At 42.4% G+C, this 27,559-nt stretch overlaps 2 protein-coding genes across 2 annotated transcripts in view; one reads left to right on the forward strand and one right to left on the reverse strand.

The window, feature by feature from the left end:
• The window catches only part of DIO1 (iodothyronine deiodinase 1), a 277,465-nt gene extending 265,655 nt beyond the window's left edge, over positions 1 to 11,810 (reverse strand). Inside the window, exon 1 of the mRNA XM_054037076.1 lies at positions 11,731 to 11,810. Within this exon, the coding sequence (XP_053893051.1) occupies positions 11,731 to 11,767 (37 nt within the window). The 5' untranslated portion in view covers positions 11,768 to 11,810. The remainder of the gene's footprint in view (positions 1 to 11,730) is intronic.
• GLIS1 (GLIS family zinc finger 1) overlaps positions 1 to 27,559 on the forward strand; it is a 285,319-nt gene that overhangs the window by 188,764 nt on the left and 68,996 nt on the right.

Genomic DNA, 27,559 nt, shown 5'->3' on the forward strand with positions numbered 1-27,559 from the left:
TAATAAAAAATAATATAAAATGTACTCTCTCTATTTTGTATACTATGTCGTAATTGAAATAAATATATTTGAAAATGTAGGAAAACATCCAAAAATATTTAATAAATTGCAATTGGTATTCTATTGTTTAACAGTGCGATTAAAACTGCGATTACTCACAATTAATTTTTTTAATCACGATTCATTTTTTTGAGTTAATTGCGTGAGTTAATTGCAATTAATCGACAGCTCTATCTCTAACACAGTGTGGTTAACACAGTGCTCAGGACAAAATCCCTGGCCACACCTGTCACAGACGCCGTTCTAGGACACTGCTAGCAACAGACAGGTATAAACTAGGTTGTAGCTAGCATGATTCTGCTCCCAGGTGGCCAAGGCCTTGTTGCCTAGTGTTTGCAGTTGTGACTTATCTATTGAAGGGATGGGAAAGGAATCTTCCTCCTTTTAGTGATTAGAATGGCCATAAAACGAGGCTTATCTTTAGCTGTACAGGAGGCCAAGCACTTTGTTTCAACTTCCATCCACATAGGATTTATTACATGAATTGCCCTGTGTATCATCTGAGTTTAACCTAACATCTGACACCAGAGAAGGCACTCTGACAAGCTGAAAGCAGCAATGTGGTGGTCTCTGCCTAGTCCCTATTGAGCCTACACGTGTCCACTTTCTGTGCCTACCGCGCTTTAAACGGCTGCTGAAAGCAGCTATACTAGTAGATGGGCCTAAGGTATTTTTCATAGTCCTGCATATGAAAACTCAGCTATGCCATGCTGGGGAAGGGCAGGGAGTGTGCCACCCAACTGGAGGTGCGCCCCAGACAGGGGCAGTTGTTACCCCAATATAACACAGTGCTCCAGGGAGCTGAGCCCTGACAAAGCATACCTCAGTGACTACAGAAATCTTTTTTGTTTGTACAGCTCCCATCGCTGTCATCTCTGCAGCTCCACCTCCCATTTTGGGTGTGCTGGAGGTGGTGGCTCCTTATGCTGTCTCCCCACAAGCACGTTCCTTTTGGAGCAGCCCTAAATGAGCTCTAATAATAGGGTTACCATATTTCAGCGAGCAAAAAAGAGGACAGGAGAAGCCCCGCCCTAGCCCCGCCCCTGCCCCTCCCACTTCCCGCCCCCCTGACCTCCCAACCCTCCCCCCGTTCCTTGTCCCCTGACTACCCCCTCCTGGGACCCCTGCCCCTAACTGCCCCCCAGGACTATCTAAGCCTCCCTGCCTCTTGTCCCCTGACTGCCCCAACCTTTATCCACACCCCCACCCCCAGACAGACCCCTGGGACTCCCACGCCCCATCCAACCACTCCCCACCCCCTGACAGCCCCCCCCAGAACTCCCAACCCATCTAAACCCCTCTGCTCCCTGTCCCCTGACTGCTCCGATCCCTCTCCCCACTCCTGCCCCCTGACAGCTCCCCCCCAGAACTCCCAGCCCCCTACCCCCCCCGCTCCTTGTCCCCTGACTGCCCCCTCCTGGGACCCCTGCTCCTAACTTCCCTCCAGAACCCCACCCCCTACCTAAGACTCCCTGTTCCTTGTCCCCTAACTGCCCCCTCCTAAGACCCCCCCCCCAACTGCCCACCAGGACCCTACCCCCTACCTGTACCCTGACTGCCCAAAACTTTCTCCACCCCCCCAAAAAGCCCCCCCCCGTTTCTTGACTGCCCCCTCCAGAACCTCCCTGCCCCTTCTCCTGCCCCCCTTACCCTGCTGCTCAGAACAGGGTGTTGGGCTCTGTGCGAGCCGGACACGTGGCTAAGCTCCCCAGCACAACAAAACCCGGTCCCTGGCCCTGCACAACAAAACCCGGTCCCTGGCCCGGACCGGGTTGCAGGGGAGAGCTGCCCTTGTATCAGCACAAAGTGCTCTCGCTCCCGTTTTGCTACGCTGCATGGCAGTAACCGCTCCCAGTTGCAAAAGGGGAGGGCTGCACTTTGTGCTGAGACACTTGCTCAGAATGCAGGGCGGAGCTCCTCTCCAGCTGCTCCGGAGTCCAGCCCGGGACTTTCCTGCAGCCCTCCCAGCCGCTCCGGGGGAGGGGGGAAATCCCGGACATTGTGAGTGCTTTACAAATTCCCCCCGGACGCTATTTTTAGCACAAAAAGGAGGACATGTCCGGGTAAATCCGGACGAATGGTAACCCTACTAATAATCAGGGCTTTGAAGCTGTGCTCCGGCTCCACTCCAGCTCCAGGCAAAAACCTGCAGCTCCACTGCTCTGGAGCTGCTCCAGCTCCGGGCTCTGCTCCAAAGCCCTGCTAACAATGAATGCATTAGACAGCACTCTAAGTACTGCAGGCTGAGGAGCGTATGAACACAGAAGTAGCCATTTTGTCAGGGCTCTTTTTTCCCTCCTTCGTGTTAGCCTATTTTATAAATTGGTCCTTGATCTGAGGACTCCAGCACCGCTCTTCATCTCCATGGCTGATAGCTCTGTTTGAAGCTTACTGTGGGCTGCAGCCCCTTCAAATTTATTCCTTGACTGACTGACTGACTGACACACAGTCTGCTGCCTAGAGACAACCCTCTACCTGGGTCAAGTTCAATGACTGACTCACCTCCTGGAAGGAGGCAGCCCCAGGCCACTATCCTGGATAAAGGAAACCCTCAGAATTTACAAAGTTTCTGAGGTCCAGCAGCTTGGAGACTCGTTTGGACTGGATAGAATCTATGTAATATATGAGTGAGGGGTAGATTCCCTCTACTCAAACTGGCTGTTGAGACACTAAAATTACTAGATAGCTTGATCAGACTTACACCAGCTGAACCCTGAAGAGGAGGTGGAAGGAAACATGTTGAACAGATTATTAAGTTTGTCTGACAATGAGTACTTGCTGAACGGTATATCAAAAAGTGAATACAGTTTTTAAATCTGGAACACATGGCCTGTGCCTTGATGCTCTCCAGGTTGACATTTAAACAGCATCACCACTGCTGAGTATTTTTTTTTAAAGCCCTACAGTCATTCTTGCTGCTAGAAAATATTGAGAAAAATCAAAGGGATTTTCAAAGATTTGTAATACACTGTTGTCTTCACAACAGATTTTTAAAAGAGATTTGAATTTCCTTTCAGTGGAGAGAGAATAAAAGACAGACGCGGTGCTTGGCATATATGGCGCCCTGGGCTGCATTATGTGCAGTAGGAGGCACTGTCTTTCCTCCTCCTTTTCATGCCTTTTAACACATGTGGGTTTTCCCTCTGCCTATAGGTTTGACTGGAAGCTTTTCTTTAAGAAAAAGATGCTGAATCTCTTCTTTAAATATTAACATCCTTGCCAGGAGGAATGAGTCAGATTTCCTGTGCTGCAGTATTGAGGTGCAGGGGCCTGGCTGTTTTGTGGTTGCATAGCCTCACTGGTTTGGTTTCAGAGGGCCTGATTCTACAAGATCCTTAGCATCTCTTGAACACCTTCCACTCCCAAATACTCCAATGGGAATTTAGACATTTGGCACCTCTCAACAGACACTCGGAGCCACACAGGATCAGACCCAGGATAGTTTGAGCGCTCCTACTCCTGTTGGTGTTTTGTCACCTTGATTCCCCACCTGGCAATGAGCTGTTGCCCCTATCCCCTACCCCCCGCCACAGCTGTGGATGGAGGGGAGAGGAAAAGCTATTTAAACAATTGTTGAGAAATAATTTTTAAAATCGTCTTGCACCACGCTTCTGGATTCAGAACCTTAACAGCTTCGTAAAAGCTTGTTAGTGGTGTTGTAAAACCCTAATACACAAGTTCATTCCGCACAAGAACATGGCTGTAAGATTTCAGCTCCAGGTGCCAAAAAGCTAGCCCAGGCTGTTTAAAATGTGGTAAGCTGCAGCACGCTACGCACACTAATACCAGCCTTCTGCTTCTTACCTGTTCTGTGTGGTGCTGTGCCACTGCCAGCCACTTACACAGCCTCTAACCTGATTCACTTGAGGGGATGAGGCTGCCAAGCCAGATATTTACCTTGGGACCGTAAGTTCTTATCCTGTAACATTTCATCAGTCACAGCTAAAGAAAAGATTTATGGACTTTGTAACCCTACAATTATTTAAGTAACCTGTTAGCCAAAAATAATGTAAAGACATACAGTGCTTGTTTCAAAAAAGTTTGTAATTAGGAGCCCATATTTTGGTCTGATTTACAATGTAAGCTTGGTATCCAATTAGCAATAATAGTGTTCTTTTAACTAAAACACATATCCTTCCAAAATTATGCAGACTTTCCAATTACCGTGCTATGATGAAATTATAGCTAGAGACTCATAAAGTTGTGCATAGTTTATAAATGCAATATATTCTTAACTAGCTTGCCATACAGTATACTACCAGGGTTCATATGTTCTCTGTGTTATAGAGGCTTGTTAAAAAGTATGTATAAGATTATTGAAAAAAGTATGTCAAAGGATATTTATGTGCTTTCGACCATTATGATTTGCTGTTACTTGACTGTTCTTGGGGCCATTTCTGGTTAGATAAAAAATAATCAAGTGACTTAAAGTAACCTATTTTAATTCTATAATCAGTTTAGAAACTTCTCTTCAATAAACCTTGCAAATTTAAACCAAAGTTTAAACAAATTGACCACTGTTCGAGTTTACTTGAATTTGTCATTTATTGTTACGATCTTCACTTTGTTTGCAAAAACATTATATTTTTAAAGTAATACTTTATATAAAGCTGTTCATTGTAATGCACCACTGGCTAGAAATTGGGCTCAATACTATACAAAGACTTGCCTCCAAGGCTCCTGTTGCTCTCCTTAATGTCAATGGCTAAACTCCTGTCCTCTTCACTGGGAGCAGGATCGGGCCTATAATCCAGAGAATGGAGATTTAAAAGTACCTTCATGTTAAAATCAGCAAGAACAAAACAAAAATTTTCTATAGAAAGATAGGTCAACCTTTCATTGCTATCCACCTGGTGTGATAAACCACAGAGCTGCTCCATACTCAGCTCCTAATAACTCCCTTCTGGGCATAATGCTCCAACAGTTTTGCAGAGAGATTCTTGTACCCAAAATGGTGCCTTTTAAAGACTAAGGACCATTCAGTACTTCAGAAGTGTTAGTAACACTTAATAAGATGACTAAGTAGACTTTGCTGCTGAGCTCAGCCTTCTGGGACGGGCTTTAAAAAGTATTTATTACTATTTATTCCTTCTCAAAGTTTGCTAAGGAGTTCTGGCTGCAGCGTGAAACTCCATTCTGCTGGCAGAAAGCAGTCAAGTGAAACACGGGACTGATAATTCAGAATAACGGTGAAGCCTGGGCCAATCCTGAAGAATTTGAGCACTGTTAATTAGAAGTATAGAGTTTCTTAGTATTATCTGTTATTATTTATCAGAGAATTATTTACTTTAGACCATAAAAACACCCTTTTCTTCCAAAAGTTCCTGAAAATTCCAAACAACTCTGGCCCAGCACTACTTTACATAGTAATTAGGCTGTAATCAAAAGTGACAAAAGACAGGACAATTCCAAGGGTCTTCTAATCATCCCCTCACTCACACCAAAGAGACAGAGGAGTGTGAGTTAAAATTGGAGGGTCAAATTCATGCCTGATCTAACTCCAGTGAACCAGGGATAAAGCCAGCCTGGCATGTTGTTGAATCCCTCCAGACAGCTGTGGGCTTGTGGCCTAATCATACTCTTTTCTTTTCTTTTTTTTTTTAATTCAAAAGTACATGTCCTATTTAATTGTGTATGCAGTGTAATTTTATAGCCGTGTCGGTCCCAGGATATTAGAGAGACAAGATGAGTAAGGTAATATCTTTTATTGGACCAATTCCTGTTGGTGAGAGAGCCACCCAGAGCTCTTCTTCTGGTCTGCCTTAACCAGAGTTCTGTGTGGCTTGAAGGCTTGTCTTTCTCACCAGCAGATGCTGGTCCAATAAAAGATATTACCTCTCTCATATTTAATTTTGGAAAGGTTTGAGACATACATTACCATGAGACAGGGTCTGTCCTGGATCCTCAGATGAATACATGCAAAGAAGGCCTTGTACAGTATATGTAAATAAGATTAATTGCAAATTGTTAAAGATGGAAGTCAATCTTTGTTGCAATAAACATTGAGATGGGGACAAATTATTGTCTAGTGGTTAGCAAAGGGCATTACCAATTGTGATACCTAGGTTATAGTACCAGCTTTGCCACTGACTTGCTATGTAGCCTTGGGCAAATCATTTAACCGTTCTGTGCCTCTCTTTATTCATCTGTAAAATGGGAATAGTGCTTACTGTTATCTCAGTGGTATCAAGAAGCTCAATTAACTGATGTTTGTAAAACACTGAGACACTTGGATGAAAGGTGCTATACAGATAAGGGGATTCCTTTTTGTGCTTTCTGTAACTTCTTGACATATCAGTGTCACCTTAACTGGCAGCTTCTATTCTAATTTGTAGTCTGATGATGAGCCGTAGGCAATACCAAATTTGTGCACTTTTGCTTCAGTGCCATCATCTGAGAAGCAAGGCAGCCCCAACCTAAAGCATGCTGAAGGCTGCACAGTCCTCTTGCCCACTGTGAAGTTCAGGGAGAGATTGGGCCATGCAACTGTGGCTGAAGGGTACAATTTAGCACAAGGTGAATTAAAATCAGCTGTTTCTCAATCGTGTAAAGTACCATTCTGGTATGATGAACATAGTCCCAATCACTATTAATGTTAGGTGTGTTTTGAAATGGAACAGCAATGTGAGTAGGTAGTGCAGCCTTAAAGCGAATCCAATCTTTAAGACAGCAAAAATCTGCAGCTACCATGAAATCTGTTGTCACTCCAATTACAATGGTGAGTACCTCTCTCTCATTTGTTTCCTGTAAAATCAGACAGACAAGGTAAATATATATCTTTTTTAATGAAGCACAATATAGTTTTTAAACGGTTTATATCAAGTTGTTTCCAGTTTCTTATAAACTCCTGATTTCTAAATATCCCATTATTTGTTCCATATGTTCCACTGAAGTCATTGTGAACAGTACAGCAAAAAGTACATAAATAATCTGGTAATTTAACATAAGTTTGTGATTTTACTTAAGTTACTGCCAATCAAACATCATTAGTATAAACTGAAAATCAAAGCAGAGCCAAGACTTGTAATTAAATAAAGGATGATGTACTGAGATGATGAGAAAACGGGGAATACTCATGAAGATTCTGGTGTGTACAACTGTCATTGTGTGTGTTGGCAGAGAGACAGCAGAAAGCTCGAATAGAAGGTATTTTTCACGATGATGGCTAGATCTTTGTCAAACAGGTTTGAGAGACGAATCTTGGCACTTGGTATTAATCCACTAGCATTGTTTGTTTTTCGCTTATATTAAGTATGCAATGTAATAAAAAGAATAAAAACAGCTTACTTTGGTGGGGGAAGGGAGGAAAGTAAAACCATCCTCAAAGAGACTCCCATGAATCTATTGCTACTGAAACTAAGGTGAAAAGGGCAATCTGGTGGAAAGCCTCTCTGGTTTTGTAAGGGTCCGCAGAAGGTCTTAAATAGAGCTGGTCAAAAAAATATGTTTTGTGGAAAAAAAATTCATTTGTAAAAAATTTTAAATGAAATAATTCTTTTTTTTCTTATCCCCCCCAATAACCCCAAAATATAAACATGGAACTTGAGGGGGGGGTATCTGTTCTTCATTTTTGTCACTCTCTCTCCCTTTTTTTCCCTTGTTCTCCCTTTTTTTCAGTGGGCAAAATGAGGGGAAAGGGTGGAAAAAAGGGGAGAAGCAAAATTTGAAAACTTGAAACCAAAAAACAATTCAGGTTTTGGATCCAACAACAATTTTTAAAAATGGATTTGGGTGTTTTGTTGAAAAAATAGACAATTGGAATTCTTGTTTTAAAATAGACAATTGGAATTCTTATTTTAAAATCCAAGAGAAGTTTTGGTTTTGGAAAAAAGGTTATTTATAGTCAAAAATGAATTATTTTTACCAAGTAGTTCGCCACTTCCGTTAGATGGGGCCAAGTTCTACCATACAGCGAACTAACAGCTCTCTTGCAGCAGTTGCTGGTGTCATTGTAGTTATGGGTTTTCCAGTGTTTCTGTTCTAAGCCTCATTTTTCAGGGGTTTATAACTTGCCCATAAAAAAATTATTGCAGGCTGTAATTTGCCACACAAGGTTTTAGCCTAGGAGCAAATTCCTTCTCTTATTTAAACTAAATTTGTTTTATTGATGTGTCTGTTTTCAGGTTATAGGAAGTAAAAAATAAGATTGAAATCCAGTTGGTTCAATTGCTTTTTTATACTCCTATAACCCCAAAACTGCTTTAAACATGTACTAGTGCCTTTGAGTGTGTCAAAATATTAAAACTAGTTAAGAAATTCATGTTTCAACAGTGGCTGCTCTGCATAGTGAATAACCTACATTTAGCGACTTTCATCCCAAATGACCCCAAAGCCACTTCATACATAGAGAAATCTATTTGCTTACAACAGAAAGGGAGACACTGCAGAAGTGGAACAAAGCAGCTGCTCAATTAGCAACCTACAGTACTGTATATTGGGACTGAATGGAATTAGGCCAGGTCATTCAGATTAGCACCTTTATTCTTGCAAAAGTTGCCATAGGAGGTCCCGAGCCAGATTTTCAGCGACTGCTCTCCCTATTGGTGGGAGCAAAATGTAAGGCACTGATGTTAACGTGTCCCATTTGCGAGCTCAGACTTGGACATCTCGTTAGCCTAAATTGCAGGCACAGTATTGTGCACCAAAAAATGGAGATCGAGTTAAGGCTGGGCTTAGAATTTGGCCATTTCTAAGTGCAAGGGATTGGGATTTTTGTATTGTAGCTCATCTTAATGACAGCACCTCTAGCATCACCGGGACCCCTAACCCATAGTAAAGTGTTGGTTCAGTACTGACTCAGAGGGAAGGGCACCAGCTATTGAAGTGCTAGCACCATTTCCCGCCACACCTAGCTTTGATATCGAGGCATTTCTAACACTCCTGCTGTCACTATGGTATGTAAATGTCATCCTGGAAACCATGCGGGCTGCTCCTTAGTTTGTGAAATCTGATGAAATTATAGATGGTGTGCTTAAAAGGCGGTATTTCTTCCAAACCAGCCCTATTACCCTTGACAGTTTCAGTTTTATCGGAGATTTTACATGCTCTCAAAGATAAATCTTCATGTTTACTTTTTTAAGACCGAAAATAAGCATTGTAAAGTAAGTCTCGCTCTAGTGTTTGTACGTAAACAAAAGAAAATTCTGTGGCAAGCCTTTCTGGGCTGTGCTTAGCTCATGCTGTTGGACACAGGTTCTTCAGGGATCTTGGAACAGTGTTATGCTCTTATCATAGGCAACGCAGCTAGCAACGTCTATAGGTAAGGTTGCCCAACATTTTCCATTATAAAAACCTGTTTTCAGTTGTTTATAACTTTGCATAAGTTTAACCATTCAGGCTGAAATCTTCCATGCTACGTTTGGCTGGTTGTCCTCTTCCCCCCGCCCCCCTTCAGCAAAAATGGTTCAGCTGTTTCTCAGACTGAGGTTAGCGGGAAATGCATTGGTTTGCCCACATTACTGTTTTGTTAAGAACCTCTAGTGTAGTGGTGGGCAACCTGCGGCCCGTAAGGGTAATCTGCTGGCAGGCCGCAAGACAGTGTTTACATTGACCATCCACAGGCATGGCCACCTGCAGCTTCCATTGGCCAGGAACAGCGAATCACAGCCACTGGGAGCTGCGGGCAGCTGTGCCTGCGGATGGTCAATGTAAACACTGTCTCGTGGCCCACCAGAGGAGTACCCTGATGGGCCACAGGTTGCCCACCCACTGCTCTAGTGCCTCCATGGTTTGGAGCAGGGATTTGGAATTTGGTATGGGGGCCACCCTAGAGTCAGGGATGTGCCTTTTGCCTTCCTCATGAAAACTTGCCCTAATCTGGCCCAGATATAAACATCTGAAACTCTGTTTGTACATGCCCAGTAGAGACCTGTTAGAATTTGGCAGCTAAATTATCTGAAGATTATGTCTGTACTGCTCCATTCCAGGGATGCAGAGCTGAATAGGACTTTCTGTGCAATTGCTTCTCCCGCCAACCAAGGGCCACTGTGACACTAGAAACAGGAACTGAGCCCAGAGAAGAGAGCATGGCTGGAAAGGTGAATAGGAGATTGAAATGAAGAGTTGTGGGGGAGACTAAGACAGGGAGTCAAAGGAATGGGGAAACTGGGAGCTGGTGGGGGACTGAGCTGATGAGCTGGAGCGGGGAGGGACTGGGACATGAACCCAAGGGAAGATGGGGGCGGACTGGGACAAAAACATGCTGATAGCTTTTGCCCTGGGCTGTATCAGGCTGCAGAGGACAAGGGCAAAAGGCTCTGTGTCCACCATAGTATTCTCCCCACAGAACCTACAATAGAACCTAAGATTCCCAAGTCTCAGCATTTTTCCGCTGTGAGCGAATATCTGTGCAATCCACTGGCAAAGTGTGCATCTCATCTCCCACTAGTGCTTGATGTACACAGAGGATGACACCCTGCTACTCCAATGGCTTACTCCTTTAGCTCAAGTGCCTGAAGTCTGTGCCGTGGATCTAAAGGTTCTAGTTCGACTTATGATCTGTGGAAAGCAATATGGATCGCCATGATGGAATTTCTGGTTTTCAGTTTTAAAATAAAAACCACTGGAAAATACATTAAAATAATATTACGGGTGCAAAGTAAAACACCCAAAAGTCAGGAAATACCAGAATTAAGGTTGCTCATATTCAGCCCTCTTGTGGTATGCTTTATTTTACAGCTGGTCTAATTGTTTTTCATCAAAACATTTTTTCAACTAAAATTGGCTTTTTGGCTAAAATGAATATTTTCATGGAAAAATTTTCATTTTGCTTGAAATTTTCTGGGGGGGTCTTGACAAAAAACCTGAAACCAAAAAATTTTCAATAAAAATATTTGCTTTCCTGTAAAAAAAAAAAAAAAAAAAAAAAAATCAGTTTTCAAAACCAAAAGTGAAAATTCTGCTGAAAATGCTCCCTTTTGTTTGTTGCGTTCATTTGTTATGTCGCGCCTACAACTTAGATTGTAAGGTCTTTGGAGCAGGAACCTCGTCTTTTATATTCTATAAAGTATCTAGCCACTTTTAGGCATTGTAAAAGATAATAAAGTAAATAATAACACTAATTAATATATACTCTTAAACATGTGTCCAAGTTTGTGAGAAATGGTGTTTGCTAATAGATGTGAGAAAGCACCTGACTTTCCCAATATGTCTCTGCATTTCGTTTGGCTCTGAAATATAGCAAGTGTTTATTCACTATCTAAGTCAATGTAAAAGTAATAGTATTTGTGAAAAAATGCCTTTTTGAAAAGGCTTCCGAATGCTTTTTTAATATCTTTTGGCAGTGTATGTAGCTGTGTTTGTCCCAGGATATTAGATAAACAAGGTAGATGAGGTAATATCTTTTATTGACAAGTTTCAGAGTAACAGCCGTGTTAGTCTGTATCCGCAAAAAGAAGAACAGGAGTACTTGTGGCACCTTAGAGACTAACAAATTTATTAGAGCATAAGCTTTCGTGGACTACAGCCCACTTCTTCGGATGCATATAGAATGGAACATATAATGAGGAGATATATATACACACATACAGAGAGCATAAACAGGTGGGAGTTGTCTTACCAACTCTGAGAGGCCAATTAATTAAGAGGAAAAAAAAAAAAAAAAAAACTTTTGAAGTGATAATCAAGCTAGCCGAGTACAGACAGTGTGATAAGAAGTGTGAGAGTACTTACAAGGGGAGATAGTCAACGTTTGTAATGGCTCAGCCATTCCCAGTCCTTATTCAAACCGGAGTTGATTGTGTCTAGTTTGCATATCAATTCTAGCTCTGTAGTCTCTCTTTGGAGTCTGTTTTTGAAGTTTTTCTGTTGTAATATAGCCACCCGCAGGTCTGTCACTGAATGACCAGACAGGTTAAAGTGTTCTCCCACTGGTTTTTGAGTATTTTGATTCCTGATGTCAGATTTGTGTCCATTAATTCTTTTGCGTAGAGACTGTCCGGTTTGGCCAATGTACATGGCAGAGGGGCATTGCTGGCACATGATGGCATAGATCACATTGGTAGATGTGCAGGTGAACGAGCCCCTGATGGTATGGCTGATGTGATTAGGTCCTATGATGATGTCACTTGAATAGATATGTGGACAGAGTTGGCATCGGGGTTTGTTACAAGGATAGGTTCCTGGGTTAGTGGTTTTGTTCAGTGATGTGTGGTTGCTGGTGAGTATTTGCTTTAGGTTGGGGAGTTGTCTGTAAGCGAGGACAGGTCTGTCTCCCAAGATCTGTGAGAGTAAAGGATCATCTTTCAGGATAAGTTGTAGATCTCTGATGATGCGCTGGAGAGGTTTTAGTTGGGGGCTGAAGGTGACAGCTAGTGGTGTTCTGTTATTTTCTTTGTTGGGCCTGTCTTGTAGGAGGTGACTTCTGGGTACTCGTCTGGCTCTGTCAATCTGTTTTTTCACTTCAGCAGGTGGGTATTGTAGTTTTAAGAATGCTTGATAGAGATCTTGTAGGTGTTTGTCTCTATCCGAGGGATTGGAGCAAATGCGGTTATATCTTAGAGCTTGGCTGTAGACAATGGATCGTGTGGTGTGTCCTGGATGGAAGCTGGAGGCATGTAGGTAAGTGTAGCGGTCAGTAGGTTTCCGGTATAGGGTGGTATTGATGTGACCATCGCTTATTAGCACAATAGTGTCCAGGAAATGGACCGCTTGTGTGGATTGATCTAGGCTGAGGTTGATGGTGGGATGGAAATTATTGAAATCATGGTGAAATTCCTCAATAAAATTTCAATAAAATTCTTTTATTGAACCAGCTTCTGTTGGGGGAAAAAGACAAGATTTCGAGGTTACACAGAGCTGTTCTTCAAATTTTATAATACCTGGCATCCATACTATTGTAATCTGAAATAGCAAAAAGAAAGATTGGTATTTAATTAGTTGTTTTGCTGCTAGGGCCTTGCAGGTGGATTTATTAGACATTTGAAACAACACACACTGTTGAAAACATCTGGTTACATCTTTATCTCCTGTAATGCAAACATTTGGCTCATACTCACAAGGTAACCCCTACACCCAAGTTAGTCTGTTGTTTTCAGACTTGAATCCTGCATGTGAATTTTCACAAATAACTAAGTATTAAGGCAGAACATCAGCTCTTCTATAGTTAAGGTTGAGAGGCACTTTCTGTTTCATGGGCAACACTCCTAAGTGCTCTAAAATTCACATGCCTATTCAGATTGTCTTGAATTTTGCTGTGCCTCATGGATATGCTGGGTAGTGTTAGTGGTCCAAATTTGGGGTCATTTGAGCAAGGGGTTCCCAAGATACAGCCATTGAAAAAATCAGCATTTAACAAAATCATAGGGTTCTTTTCACTCTTTCCTCCCCCCACCCCACCCCCCGCCTGCACACCTGGAGCTGTACTGTGGCTCTGATTGTCCTCAAACTGATCATAGTCACTTGACGTTTATCTCAGCTAGTGCATGGGACCCTCTGCCCCTTTGGACAGGCAATATTGAAATGTTGCCAAAGACACTGTAGCTTGGTGGATCAAAGGGACCTGCTGTGGTCATTGAACTTGAGCTACACCTAAACACGGTAAATTCAAACCCTACCTTTGGCAGAAATCTGAGAATAATTGGGTAGACACATAGCTACCGGTACTAGCCACCTCTATTAATGGTGTTTGGTTATTTGACTTTTGGGACGTATGCCATGCTAATTTGTACAGCTAGTTTGGAAGAGGATCTAACTGTTTTCTGGAAGATAATAAATTACACGTGCTCTACAGAGAGAGATGAGATGACTGCTGGGCATGTTGCTACTTTTCCACCTTGGGGATTCCTGTGGCAGATCACCAGCATGGATTCATCAGTTAGCATTGATGAAGTAGAGGGAAGATGAGTCAGTTAGGATAATGTTACCCATTGTAACACCCACACACCACTTTCATATCCCACTTCACTGCTGACAATCCCCAAGAGAAAAAGACGCCAGGGCACTGCTACTGATGTATGCTACACAGCTCCGTGTTGCAGTGACACAAACTCATCCCTCAGGGTACACCTGCACCGGTTTCTTTTCATCACACACACAAGGTGAGGGGCAGGCAGAGGGACTTAGACTCTCCCTCCCTTCACCAGGAGCAGGGCCCCCCAGATTGCCTCATATCACAATCACAGCTGTGCCAGGTTTCTCCACCGTTCAATTCAGCTATGCCTAACGCAATGAATACAGCTGGAATGCCTGGGGGTGGATATTGCCAGCTCGGGGGGGGAGAGGGGGAAGGGGCAGAGTTAAGGCTGCATTCGATGTATATCTTAACTCTTTGTTTCCTGGTTTTCAGAGGTTTGAGTTTTGCTAAACTTGGCAGTCTGGAAGGGCACGAGATACCACTGGGAACCTTAGCTGCTCAATGAAGGTTTTTGTCAGTGAGTATTAGAGGAATACATAATCCTGGCCGAGGGCAAAGCAAAATCCTGTGATGTGGTATCTGGATGCACTCTCCCTGTAACTGCAGGGTGTGAACAAAGTGGATAAACTTTAGCAGCAGTTTTTATTTAGCTCAGCAATATGCAATTTCTATTCCTTTACCATATAAAATTCAATTACAAGAAAATAATGTATTTATTTGAAAATGTCTATACCTTTACATCCAAATGATGTGCATCTCCTACCAAGTTGTCACTGTGGCCCTCCATGTCTCAAACGTTGGGTACCCCAGGAATATGATGCAAGTTTTGCTTTGCAAGTCATGCATGAAATGAATTTTGCATGGAATTTAGGAAAGAACGTGCAATAAATCGCACTGCCTGCATTAGAAAAGCAGTAGTCCAGATTACTATACATGTAAGTATACAATCCACATTATGATTTAAAGTTCAAATTATAGAATCCTTTTCTTCTCTTCTTACAAAGCCATTATGAAGGTGCTTGTTTTCTCATGACACTATTGAAAATACACATGTTGTACTCATGAAAATGCCATCTTCTGAAATCCATATGACTTAGAATAATAATAGTGATATATAATAATAATCAACTAATACATTATTATTCTTTGTAATAAAAAGCTTTTATCTCACTGGATCCCAAAGTGCTTTACAAACATTAAATCAGGAATCAATTTGGCCTTCACTAGAATACAGGCATATTTTAGTACTGCATGGCAGATTTTGGAGTTTCAGGGAAGAAATGAAAAATATGTATATGTATGTAGGCAAAATTTAATTGCACAAACTAGAATTTGGTCAGGACACTGGGGCTAGCTGAAAAGTGCTATGGTCCCTTTATTGGAGCAAATCCAGCAGTCCTTACTCTGAGAAAACTCCCACTGAGACGGACTGGATTTAATGACCACAACTAATCTGGATTTCCCTAACTTGCATTTATATATAAGCATAGTTTTCTAAAGCTAATCTGCCTTACTTGAAAATGTTCCATATTTTAAACCTGTTCTGCTATTATTCCTCCGTTGCTTAAAAGTAAAATAGAAACAAGCTCTTATTCAACTTGCCTTCTTGTTCCATATGTCCCGGTTGTTCAAATAAGTAAATGCATACAGCTGAGTCTGGCAACCATAGAGTAGCGATGAGTAGTAGCTATATGTTTTTTGATCACGTCCCAAATAACGAAGTCATATGTTCAATATTTAATTAAATGCAGAAAATACGATACAATTAAAAAGCTGGAATGCAAAGCTTTAGGAATGGTGGCCAGCCTGATACTTTTAACACACCAATTGACAAATCTTGCTTTACAGCTGCATCTGGGACCAGTCTTTGTATTTCCTTTATCTCTTTAATTCCTCTTGCATGGAACAAAACAAATGGTAAATGAAAAACAATGGGTTATTGTATTCATCGACAGACATGGTAATTCAAAATTATTGCTTCATAGTGGGCTGCAGTCATAAATATGTGCATCTCTTTTTCTGTCTTTTACACATAAATCCACTGAATATTTATGTAGGAATTATTGGGCCAGAAGGAAGTGATATCAGCCAACTAGAGAGGCACTCAAGCTGCATGCATGTAATGGGCCAAATCCTTATCCCAGATCCTTTGTCACAGAATAGAGCGCCAGAATCTAAATTTTCATTTTAAAAAATTATGTTTCTATGTCTCATGGGTGGCAAAGATAGCCTTGAAAACTTGAACCAGAAAGAAAGATCTGAGCTTTCTTAAGCCTCTAAAGCATAAATACCATCGCCTTTTAGATAGACCTGGAAGGTGATTTGATAGACCAATTAACTATGTTGTATGGTGTCAGATGGGATTTTCAATTTCATCCATAAACAGAACATCTTGTGACTGACAGAAGGGGAAATACTTCAAAACACTGCAAGAAAGATACACTTCTAAAAACATAAAAATGCATCCTGTACTTTTTATAATTACCAAAATAATTTTCCAGACCTTAGGCCAAAAGCTAACGAGATTTTCCAGGTTGACTTGATTCTCTCACTTGAGTGACCCCGTAGAAAGCACTTAATATTGCCTCAATTTTTTAAGATATCCCATACAATTTACATAATGTCTGCATTGCAGATTGCTGTCCACTTAAAGGATGAAAGGTATGAAAAGGGGCTGATTAATATTATAAATGATCCAGTGTTCTATAACACAGAGACTTTAAGGTCCGTGTGCTAAAAAGTACAAACTTTTCCAGTTAGGAGTACTCTTGCACGAACAGAATATAAAGTCCCATGCACAACGGTAGATCAAAGAACAGCAGTAACTTTATTTTTCAATTGAGAACTGTTTCTGACAGATCACAGATACATAGAAATAAGTTCCTTCACGGCTAAATTACCAGTTATTGAATGGTGGCCAACAGCAAAAAGCAGGTCATAATGACATTTCTTTATTGTGCTGAATTACATGTTTTCATTATCTTGTTTATGATCTCTATTATTATATTGCCATTTTGCTCATAGGTCATTTCCCTAGTTTTGTAAGGGCACAAACATTGGCCGGCATTATGCACAGGGTTCAGCACTTAACAATTTTTCGTAACTCCCCAGCTGCATAAAAAATGCTTTTTGACCTATTGTGCTCTTCAGCTCCTCCTCCCCACCTCCAAATTCGCCTTCCCAAATATTAGCGTATATTTGGAGCGGACTTGTTATGTTTGGCATGGAAATCACTCAAGTGGTTGTTTGTTGTCATTTTAAGATATCAGATGGAATGCCAATGGGCTTGCATCTGGGACAGCTGTGTCGGCGGTATACTTAAAAAAGCAGCCACGTTAGTTAAGGGGGGAAACACCAAATGTAAGGGGAGTAATGTTGAGGGATGGGCGCTGTTGTAACTCTGTACAGAATGTGTGGATTTTGAGTATGTTGTGGCATTCTGTCAGTGGCAAGCTATTTGTGTACAAAAAAGATAGGAGAGCAGTTTTGATGACCATGATATCCAGTTTTGATATCCCTGACCAGGGGCATGATAACTCATCTGGTTGAACCAAAGAGAATTCATGTAACTTTTATGGTTCCACTATGAAAAGTGACTGTGTAAAACTGACATTGTGAGTCTCCATGTTTATTCTCTCTCAGTGATTCTCCATTGAATGCTCTTGGTATATAAGCAAAAGGATGTTTTTCTAGCTGCATGCCCTGCAAAAAAATCGTTTGGGGCTCTGAGAGCCAACCCAGTTTCTTTCTTCCTCATCACTTGTAATGAAGGTTCTGCAGGCCAAACTAGGGGTTCAGTTTCACCTGTGCAACCCCATTATCTTCAAACTGTGATGCATTGACACTGATACATCTCCGTGGGCTCCAGGGGAGTTCTTCAGGGGTAAGTGATCGGGCCTGCAACTAATTCTTGATAAATTGTGAAACTAAAACCTCATTCTCTTAATGATGCCCAAAATGGAATACAATCCAGCCCCCTCTCTCATAGCTCATGCGCACTACATATCAAAGAGGAGTAGAAAGCAGCACAAGCTTATTGTGGTCACTGCAACAAGTGACTGCGACTGAATATACACAGGGAGCAGTTCTGTTGGGCAATAAGCTGCCATTTTTACATAGTTACTTTTCGGGGTGGAGCCACACGTTATGGCATCATTCAGAAAAAAGTGTGAGCTCCTTGGGTCTGGCCAGTTCTGAGGCTCATCTGACATAACCTTCTTGGTGGAATCCAGGAGCTGAATGATTCCCTGTACTAATCCTTCAGAAAATGTTTTTCTGTTCTATATAGGTTCTTATACCACACTCATCACTGTAGCAATTGAGTGCCTTCCAGTAGTGCATTAAGCAATGCGACTAACATCTGTCACATGTTTGTTCTCTGATCCTCTCCCCACAGAGAGAAGCATGTGCAGTGAAAGATCTTGTTTTGGTAGGCTGTTGCTAAGTATTTAAGTTAGAGAAGGCAAGGTCAGAAAAATATGCCGTACACTTGAGGCAGAAGGTGGTGAGGTTTGTGATGGCCCTCTGTTCCAGGGGGAGTCCGTTCCACAGTCTTGCACTGGCCCTAGAGAAAATTCTATCATTAACATAGACAAGCTTTACCCTTGCTGCAGAGAGTTCCATTGTGCCAGGGGAGCATAGTTATCAACCGGGCTCTTCATCCCAGAGATTTAGGCTGTCTTGTAAATACTCTGGGTCCAGGCCATGGAGCACCTTGAAGACAAAGGCCGAGAACTTGAAGTTGATTTAAAGTTCTTTGGGAAGGCAGTGTAGAGAGCAGAGGACAGGTACGATGTGCTCAGAGTAGCCTGTGTCGCTCAGGAAACGCACTGCAGTGTTTTGTACCAGCTGGCATTTCCTAGGCACTGAAGGCTTCATGCCTGGCTATATCACATTGCTATAGTCCCGCGGAGAGGTGATGAAGGCATGATTAACTGAAGCCAGGTCAACATGTGCTAGGGTCTGAGAGTCTCCTAAGCAACCAGAGATGACAGAATTACTCATGCATGCTGCTATGTAAGAGCATCCTCCCAACCACTGTTATACATACAGATAGTTCTCATTTTCCCCCAGAGAGACGAGACCCTGCAGCCCATGATGCTTGATCAGATGATCTGGTTCATATGGGTTACAATGCAGAGTCTCAACTGATTTGCAAAAACGACCAGACAATAGGGAGAAGAAAGAAGTTACCTTTGTTTTTTTTTATTTTTTATTTTTTCCCAACACAGTTAGAGAGATGCTCCTCACTCCTGCCTGTATGAAAGGGCATTTTGTGCACTGTTATTCACCAAAGTTTGGTGCCTGTGGCTTTGTGGGGTGTTTTAATCTGCCAGTGTAATCCTTTGTGGTTGAGTTTGTCCCCAGTGCTGTTGTTTGCCAAGGCTTGCTTTAACCAGAGAGCCTGCAGGCTGTACTCTTGTGTTTAAGGGCTGAGATTTTGACATGGTATATTTTAAGGGAAAATCATGTATTAGTCATGGTAAACATGTCAAATGTTATGGAGAACCTAATGAAATCATGAAAAGCCAGGGTACATTTTGTACTAACAGACACTGAGTACTCAGGTACATGGATGTGTTTTCTACCAACCAGCCGTAGCTTTGTATGTAAAAACTAATACATTTTTGTGGATCCGTAGCATCCTTAGGCTTTCAAGGTGTGTCCCCTGGCTCATTCTGAGGGGAAGCAAATTTTTCACACAACAGAATGGTCAGGGAATCCTCACAGAGCTCTCTTCCCCTTTAGCTGCCTCCTACAGGTTTTACCACAGGAACCAACTAATAGGAGCAACCTGTTTTGGGGCAGTGCCATACCTTCTCACAGCCCTGTACAAACAATCCCCACAGCACTTGGGCAGACCTGTAAGCACGTTTATCTCTGTCTTACAGGTGGGGGCACTGAGATCTCAGAGGGATTAAGTGATTTATCCATAGGAGCTGCTACTTCTTACATTGTACTTCTCCAGTTGCCCTTTAAGGACCTACTCAGACTCTAGGAAGGGATTTTAAAATTTGAGTGTAAAAGCCAAAACAGAACAGGTAACAGGTAAAAGGTGTCATTGCTGAGGGGTGAGGGTTTGGTATTTTTTGGTCACTACTTCATTCCACAACTCCTTCAAGTAACGCTGGCAGAAAGATAGTGGTTATTACTAATCCACCCTTCTGCTGTTATGTACATAGTACACATGGGGAACAAGAATCCCACATCAGCCAGCTGTGATCTGAGAATCAGTAGCTTAGTTAGTTTTAGTTCTTTTTAATCTGAAAATCGTTATTTAGTTATTTGAGGTTTTGTTTTTCTATAGTTTCTCTACCTTATATTCTCCATTGATATGTCAATGGCATGGCTTCATTTGGTAGAATAGCATGCCGGAGGCTTTGTAGGATACATTTTCCATTAAAAGGTCCAAAAGAGGAGGTAAATAAACACTCTAATTTTAATATATGCAGCTGCCTCTTGACAAGCTGAAAGAAATAGACAACCACCTCCGAGTACTAGAATTTTATTTGATGTCATGACCATAAAGCTGACCCTGTTTTTTAGTAAGCTTAAATGTTGTCTTAAGAGCTGAACCTGTCCTACCTACAGGTAACCTCAGTAATCCCTCCTGGTTTGGGACTACTCACTCTCATCAGCCTCTTCATTTCCAAACAACTGCTCTCCGTCTTCTTCGTACGCCTTGTACTCCAGAATTAAACTCCTGTGGCTGGCCAGAGCAAGTCAGGACCCGAGATCCAGGAACTAAAGTACTCAGTACCAGTTGACATTTGTCCCACTCTGCTTTAGCCCCTCTTCTCTTTCATACCATCCAGCCATCTATCCTAGAGTTTTCTATAGGGCCCATTGCTACGGGATCTAAGGCCTGGCTCCTGGAATTTACAAAGCCTAGATGGACTTCTGCATCCACGCGGACCCCCACTGAAGTCAAGCAGTTGATTTTCAGAGGTACGGCTCCATTGACTTCCGTAGGAGTGGTGGGTCTCTGAAAATCAGGCTAGCTCTAAGGCACTGATCCAAAGCCCATTTTAGTTAATGGAGATGCCCATTGACATTGGCACGTTGTGCTTCCCAAGTATCATCTGCCAAGACATCGCATAGTGAAGGCTCTCACACCACAGGATGACCCTTTCCTTGCTTACACATTTTTGTGATTGGGGGGGAGTCTCACATAGGAAGAGTGAACAGAATGACCTCTCTGTATTTGTCTATTCATTTATACCTGGAAGGTGAGAGTTGTTGAGGGTGGGAGGGGGGGTTCTGTTAAGGGAGAAAGGGGTATACAAGTTTTGAAAAAGATCGATAATAGCAGATGGGAAATGTCCTGATTATTTACTGAATGTGAAGGTTTGTTTTTTGTTTAGAAGAACTCATTGTGGCCATGTAAATTAGCATTAAAACAGAACAAGCTGAGCCCCTGAACTTGTCTCTGAAAAAGTAAAACAAACTGTCTTCTTGCTTTTCTTGAAAGCGTTTTGTTCAATGAGGCAATACACAAACAAATCCAACCTACAGGCCTGATTGTGTGACTCTTACTCACATTGAGTATCTTGCCTGAGAAGTATCTTTGAAGTAAGTGGGAGTGGATAAGTACCACTCAGCATGATGAGAGGTTGCAGAATTGGGTGCAATGTTTGTGCAAAAGCAAGCTTAAACTAATGGGAGAATCTGAAATGAAGCTAGTGGGGGAATTGGAGTGAAAAAAAATCTTTAGAATGTATTTAAAATTAATAGGGAGATCTGGAGATTGGCCACAGAGTGACATAACCAGAGATTAATGAAGAATGTATGCATTTTATTCTCATCTTGATGTATGAGGACCATGACTGAGTATATCTTTGCTTTTCTATTGCACCTTCTATCCAGACATCTCAGATTATGCTACACCCATTAATGACTGAAGCCTAACAACAGCCCTGAGAGGTAGAGAGGTATTAATATCCCCATTTTACAGAGGGTGAACTGAGGCACAAGTATGTTAAAGTTTAAGGCCCAGACTTTTAAAGCTATTTAGTTGTTGCTGCACTGTGTCGCATTGCCTAACAGATTTAGGAGCCTAAATCTCATTTACAAAATGGATTTAGGCACTTGGGAATCTAAATTCCATTGCTGAGGGCAGCAATGCCTAAACAGCTTTAAAAATCTAGGCTTAAATATTTAAGGGCTTAATGTAAATTTGCAAATACAAAGTTGTGCATACCCAGACTGGTGCTTGTATCTTGCATGTGAACTTCAAATAGCCTAATTCCTGCACACACACACGTTGTTTTTGCACCCGCAAAACCCATTGGGGCCACTGCAAGTAGGCTCACTGGAGTCTGAACTTTTGCCTGTACAGGTGTGAGGCTATATAAAACGTGTGAGCAGGTGTTTATACCCGTAAAGCGCTGGAGCAAGTGTATGCACATGCAATTTAGGGGAAGGACTGAGTTACTTTAAAGGAAATGCAGGAGCAGGTGGGCAGCTTGGCATTTTCCCAAAGACAGCTTAAAGGAGATGTACCATATTGTAAGGAGCCTGTTTTCATGATGTGTGGATCCAACACTGATTCAATATTTGTTTGTGTTATGTGGTTGTATGTATCATTTGGAGGGTTCGATGGGAACATCACACTTATCAAGCTACCTGGAGATTAAGTTTCTGGCATACATACACTGAGATAGGGCCAATATTTGCAATTCGTCACTGCTCTAGTGCTCCTACAAAGTTGCTTTCAGTAAAAGTGTAGTTTGGTTAAAGAAGACTCTTCTGTTATATTTGGTGCCATAGTGAGTCAGGGTCTGATTCTCCATTGCCTTGCACTTTGTGCAGTCATTTACATCAGTGCAGTGTGAGTGTAATACACTTCAGAACCTGGAAGTGTTTTTACACCCACTTTGTACTCACTGTGCACAGATTTAATTAATGGCGCAAGGTTCAGGGCAAAGGAGACTCAGGCCCAGGGAGTTTGGAGGGGAGCTAGAAAAAAGATAACTTGAATTCAGTAAGTGCTAAACTGACCTGCATAGGTGGAGAGAAATTTCTCTGAGCCACTGCAGAATGCTACCAGGCCAACAAGTAGCAGCACATTCCCCCAGATCAAGTCCGAGTAAAAAGCATTATCTCACCAGAACAAAGTGAGGGCATGCCACCCTTTCAAGCAGCACTAAACTGCCTTTTCCAAATTAAAGGATACATTGTACCAAATAGGCAAAATTCTGAGTAGACCATGCAGCAAATCTAGAGCACCCTGGAGCAATACAGTGAGGTGCCATCCCTTGCCAATCTTCCTGGTGCATACGCTGCACCTGGCACATTCCGAGGAGCTCTGGTTCTCTTTTCTGTGAGGAAAGATGCTGGCCAGTTGTATAACTGTGCTCAGCTAAAAGAAAGAGCAGCCCACACCCTTGCTTTTCATCTAGGCACCTAGATTTGGTGGGCATGGACGAGGGGGCAGAACACATGCCACAGAGGATGGAAATCCCAAGGCAGCCACAACGAGTGATGGGTGAATCTCAACATTATCATTGAGAAACAAAGAGCCTAAATGAAAACCCAGATTTAGTCTTGCTGGTTGCAGAATGTCCTCAGCTTCCATTGACATCTGTAGACCAGATCCAACAAGGTGCAGCTCTCATTGAGTGCAGTGAGCACTCAACAACTTGCAAGATTAGGCCTAATGGGAACTGAGGATGTTTGGCAGCATCTCCCAGAAGGAATTGAGTATCTTGTATAAGGGGCTTCATCCACTGGAAATCATCCAAGAACCAGCTATATCACGGTACCGCAGCACTTTGAATCTGATTCCAGCAGAGCCAGAAAGTGCAGTGTCAATAGGCAAAAGTGAAAAATAATGATCTTAGTTACCCAGAATGTATAAAAGCCCATTGAAAAGTTCTGTGTTTTCAGGTCACTACTTATTTGACCCAAGCTGGTTTGGCCCATCACTGGCCCTGGACCTCCTCAATCTGCACCTTTAACAAAAAACTGAGCGGCACATTTCAAGACACAATGTGCTGCCTGGTGCTGTTGCGTAGATAATATCTGGCAATGTCAGTGCTCCAGGCAGCAAGTACAAGTACAATAGTAGGCATAATCAACTTAAAAAAAAACACTCAAATTGTTGTTATCCTAGTCATAAGCTGAGCTGTTCAGCACATCACTCTCTGATTTTTATATTTAATTTTAGAAGCTGAAACTAAATGTTTTAATTTTATATTATTCTCAACATAAGGCTAATTTGCTCCAGATGTCCACTCAGAGCTGAACGCTGCAATTTTGCATAGAAAACATGTGCGTCAGTGATTTATTCCAAAAAGCTTCTATTTTACTGCATTTCATTTTATTCTGAATGAAGTACTTAACAACATGTTTCTCTTTAACAATCTTACTTAATCATATGGATATAATTTTTTCAATTTGCGTTTTCAGTTCTTTAGTGTGGTGGCCACAGGGTGTTTCTTAACCTAAGCAGATTAAATGCACATGTTGAAAGCTGCTTGTACTCAAGTTTGAAGCACTTTCATTTCAAAGTGCTTCATGTAAGGTACAGAAGTGATTGTGGTTTCCTGGTAGGTTAGGGGATGGAGGTATAAGTATCAGGAAAACCTTGTAGATCCCTTCTAAAAGTTGGATAATCATGCATGACAATAACATAATTTCATTTCTTTTAGAAATGTGGTCTGTGGTGAATGTTTAAGACATTTTTTATTGGGGTTCAGGAAAAAAAAGATTTAATTTTCTTGTCATTTCTGGGCTACAGTTCAACATTTCAATTTAAAACTTATTTCCGTTGAATTCCATTTCCAGTTTTCCTCAAATATTATCTTGGAAAGCTTCTTTTTAATTTTTTTTTAAGAGAGGTATATAAAGTGTGAGGCGCTTCGACGTGAAACCTTTGACATTGGAGCTCAGCACATACAGTTGTTCCTGCGTGGAGGCTGCTGTTGCCGAAGTATGTGAAGAATGGCATCTGGCAGTGTTCTCTGGAACTGCGTCATACGTGCAATGCGTTCAGAATAGGGAGTTATCATGGACTCATGGAGCTGATCGGAACCTGAGAAACAAATCCAAGAGAGATTCTCTTGCTCTTTAAAAAAAAAAAAAATAGGGCTCACTATAGAAAGCTAGAATTATCCTTGTGCAATGCATAGATGTATGTTCTAAGCATAGTACACTATTTTTCTAAGAAATCAAAAGGTAGCCTCTTTTCCTTTTAAAAATCCTTTCATCTAACTAATCCCTTTCTCTCTCAGGCTTTTATGTAGCACCTATGACCATGGTATGTGAATTTCCTGCGGCTATTTCACCTGAATAACTTTCTTCCACTTATTTGTATTCATTTACATCTGATTGTTTTATCTGTAAAAAATTGTAGCTTTTAGTTTTTCCCAAAATCCTCCCTGTTCTTTCACATTTGTATTTATTTATAATGTTGAATTGTTGACACAGCCGGTAGGGAGCTAAGTGCTGTGGTTTCACACAATAACATTTCAGGCAATATGTGTAGCACTTATTTTTTATACATACCATTTGAAAACCATATGATTCATCAGTATGTTTTATTGTTACCCATCCATGTGGGCTGCAATCTATTTCAAATTAGTGAAGTGACTTGCTAAACACCCTCTAAACAATAGTCTGGGAAAACATTAAGTGCTATTCAAGAAAAACATTTCTATAGAGCCTTTCATCCAAAAGGATCCCACAATGCAATAGAGAATGTAGGGATCACTTGCTCACCACTGAAATGCAGCCACCTCTGTAATGGAACATGACAGCTGTTCTGCACAGAGCTATTCTATACCACAGTTTGTAGAAGACAACTTCTCCACTTTAAATTGAAAAGGAATTTAGATAGGCAGAATGTAATTAAAAGTGTTTAGTACCCTGCCTCTTGTGAAAAATACCAGAGTGACTTTGATGAGTGGAAGTTGGCAGGATCTGAATTTTATGTCTAATCTGCAAGATGACACTTCCAATAGCACAGTGCCCCTCACACTAGGCTAGGGTTTTGGTCCAGTCTTGGCTCAGTGAGAAGAGTACAACCTACTGAATCACCAACAGCCCTTCCTGCAATTTGTCTGGGTTCATTCTACAGCTCTCTCGTCCAAATAATGAACATGGCCCATGCGGCTTAGCTTATGGGATCTGAGGATGATAGAATCCAAAATAGCAAGGCTAAAATTGATATCAAAGAGTGGAAGGAGGGAAAGTTCCTGCCTGTGGAAGGGAGTCTGCGCCCGCCCACAGGAAGATGAAGTCCTCCTCTGGTATGTGTTTCTCACACTTTATCCTGACACCCTCAGAAAAACATCTGCAGGAGGGTGAAGCTGGAGTGGAACAATGATGGAGGGAAGCAGCTGGGTTTCTCTATATGGGGTTAAACTATATGAGGAAGGCAGAGCAAGTTAATACAGCATGAGGCAAATCATACTGCATTCCTTGCTGTCCCACCTTTAGGGGTGACTCCAGGGACAGCCATGGTAGAAGCTCTGCTGTCCAAGACCCAGTGGGGGCGAATGGCAGAGCAGAAGTCAGGGCATCTAAGCAGATCCCCCAAGATCCCTTGACTAAAGGGGAGGAACCCCAGCTTCATTTGCAGATGTTCAAACTAGCCCCTACCCTGATGTAAGAATAAGCAGACAGACTTAGGAGCTGGTTATTACTGTGTAGGGAGGAACCATAGAGAACTGAAACTGGCCCAGTCTCATGTTGAGAGTTAGCCAGGCAATTCCTACCTGCTGTTCCTCACAGGAATTCAGCCAATATTTGAAGGTTCATTTAGATCAGGGGTGGGCAAACTATTGCCCGGGGGCCACATCCAATCCTCCAGACGTTTTAATCCGGCCCTCAATCTCCCACTGGGGAGCGGGGTCAGGGGCTTGCCCTGCTCCGCACGGCTCCCAGAAGCAGCGACATGTCCCCCCTCTGGCTCCTACATATGGGGCATCCAGGGGGCTCTGCACACTGCCTCCGCCCCAAGCGCTGCCCCTCCACTTCTCATTGGCCGGGAACCACAGCTAATGGGAGCTGCAGAGGCGGCACCTGTGGTCGGTGCAGTGCGCAGAGCTGCCTGGCCGCGCCTCCATGTAGGAGCTGGAGAGGGGACATGCTGCTGCTTCTGGGAGCTGCTTGAGGTAAGCGCCACCTGGAGCCTGCACTTCTGAGCCTCTCCCTGTGCCCCAACCCTGATCCCCCTCCCACCCGCCGAACCCCTTGGTCCCAGCCTGGAGCACCCTCCTGCACCCCCAACCTCTGATCCCAAGCCCCACCCCAGAGCTCGCACCCCCAGCCCAGAGCCCTCACCCCTCCTGCACCCCAACCCCCAATGTTGTGAGCATTCACAGCCCGCCATACAATTTCCATACCTAGATGTGTCCCTTGGGTCGAAAAGTTCGCCCACCCCTGATTTAGATGTACACATGTTGCAGATTGTTTGAAGGAAACATTGAACTTTATTCTCATTTTATGATGTTAGAAATCACAGACTGAGAACAGAGCCCCCTTATTTGCAGAGGGAAATGAATTAGAACAGCATATGGTAGGGACAGTGCCTCTTAAATACAGGAATGTAAATCTATCCACTTTTGTGAAACAGATTCTGTTTTGAAGGGAACCATTGAACTGTGTCGTACCGTATGTAAAAATGCAGATTCATGAAAGAGC

This window comes from Malaclemys terrapin, chromosome 8, assembly GCF_027887155.1.
Source record: "Malaclemys terrapin pileata isolate rMalTer1 chromosome 8, rMalTer1.hap1, whole genome shotgun sequence".
In the NCBI taxonomy this organism is placed as follows: domain Eukaryota; kingdom Metazoa; phylum Chordata; order Testudines; family Emydidae; genus Malaclemys; species Malaclemys terrapin.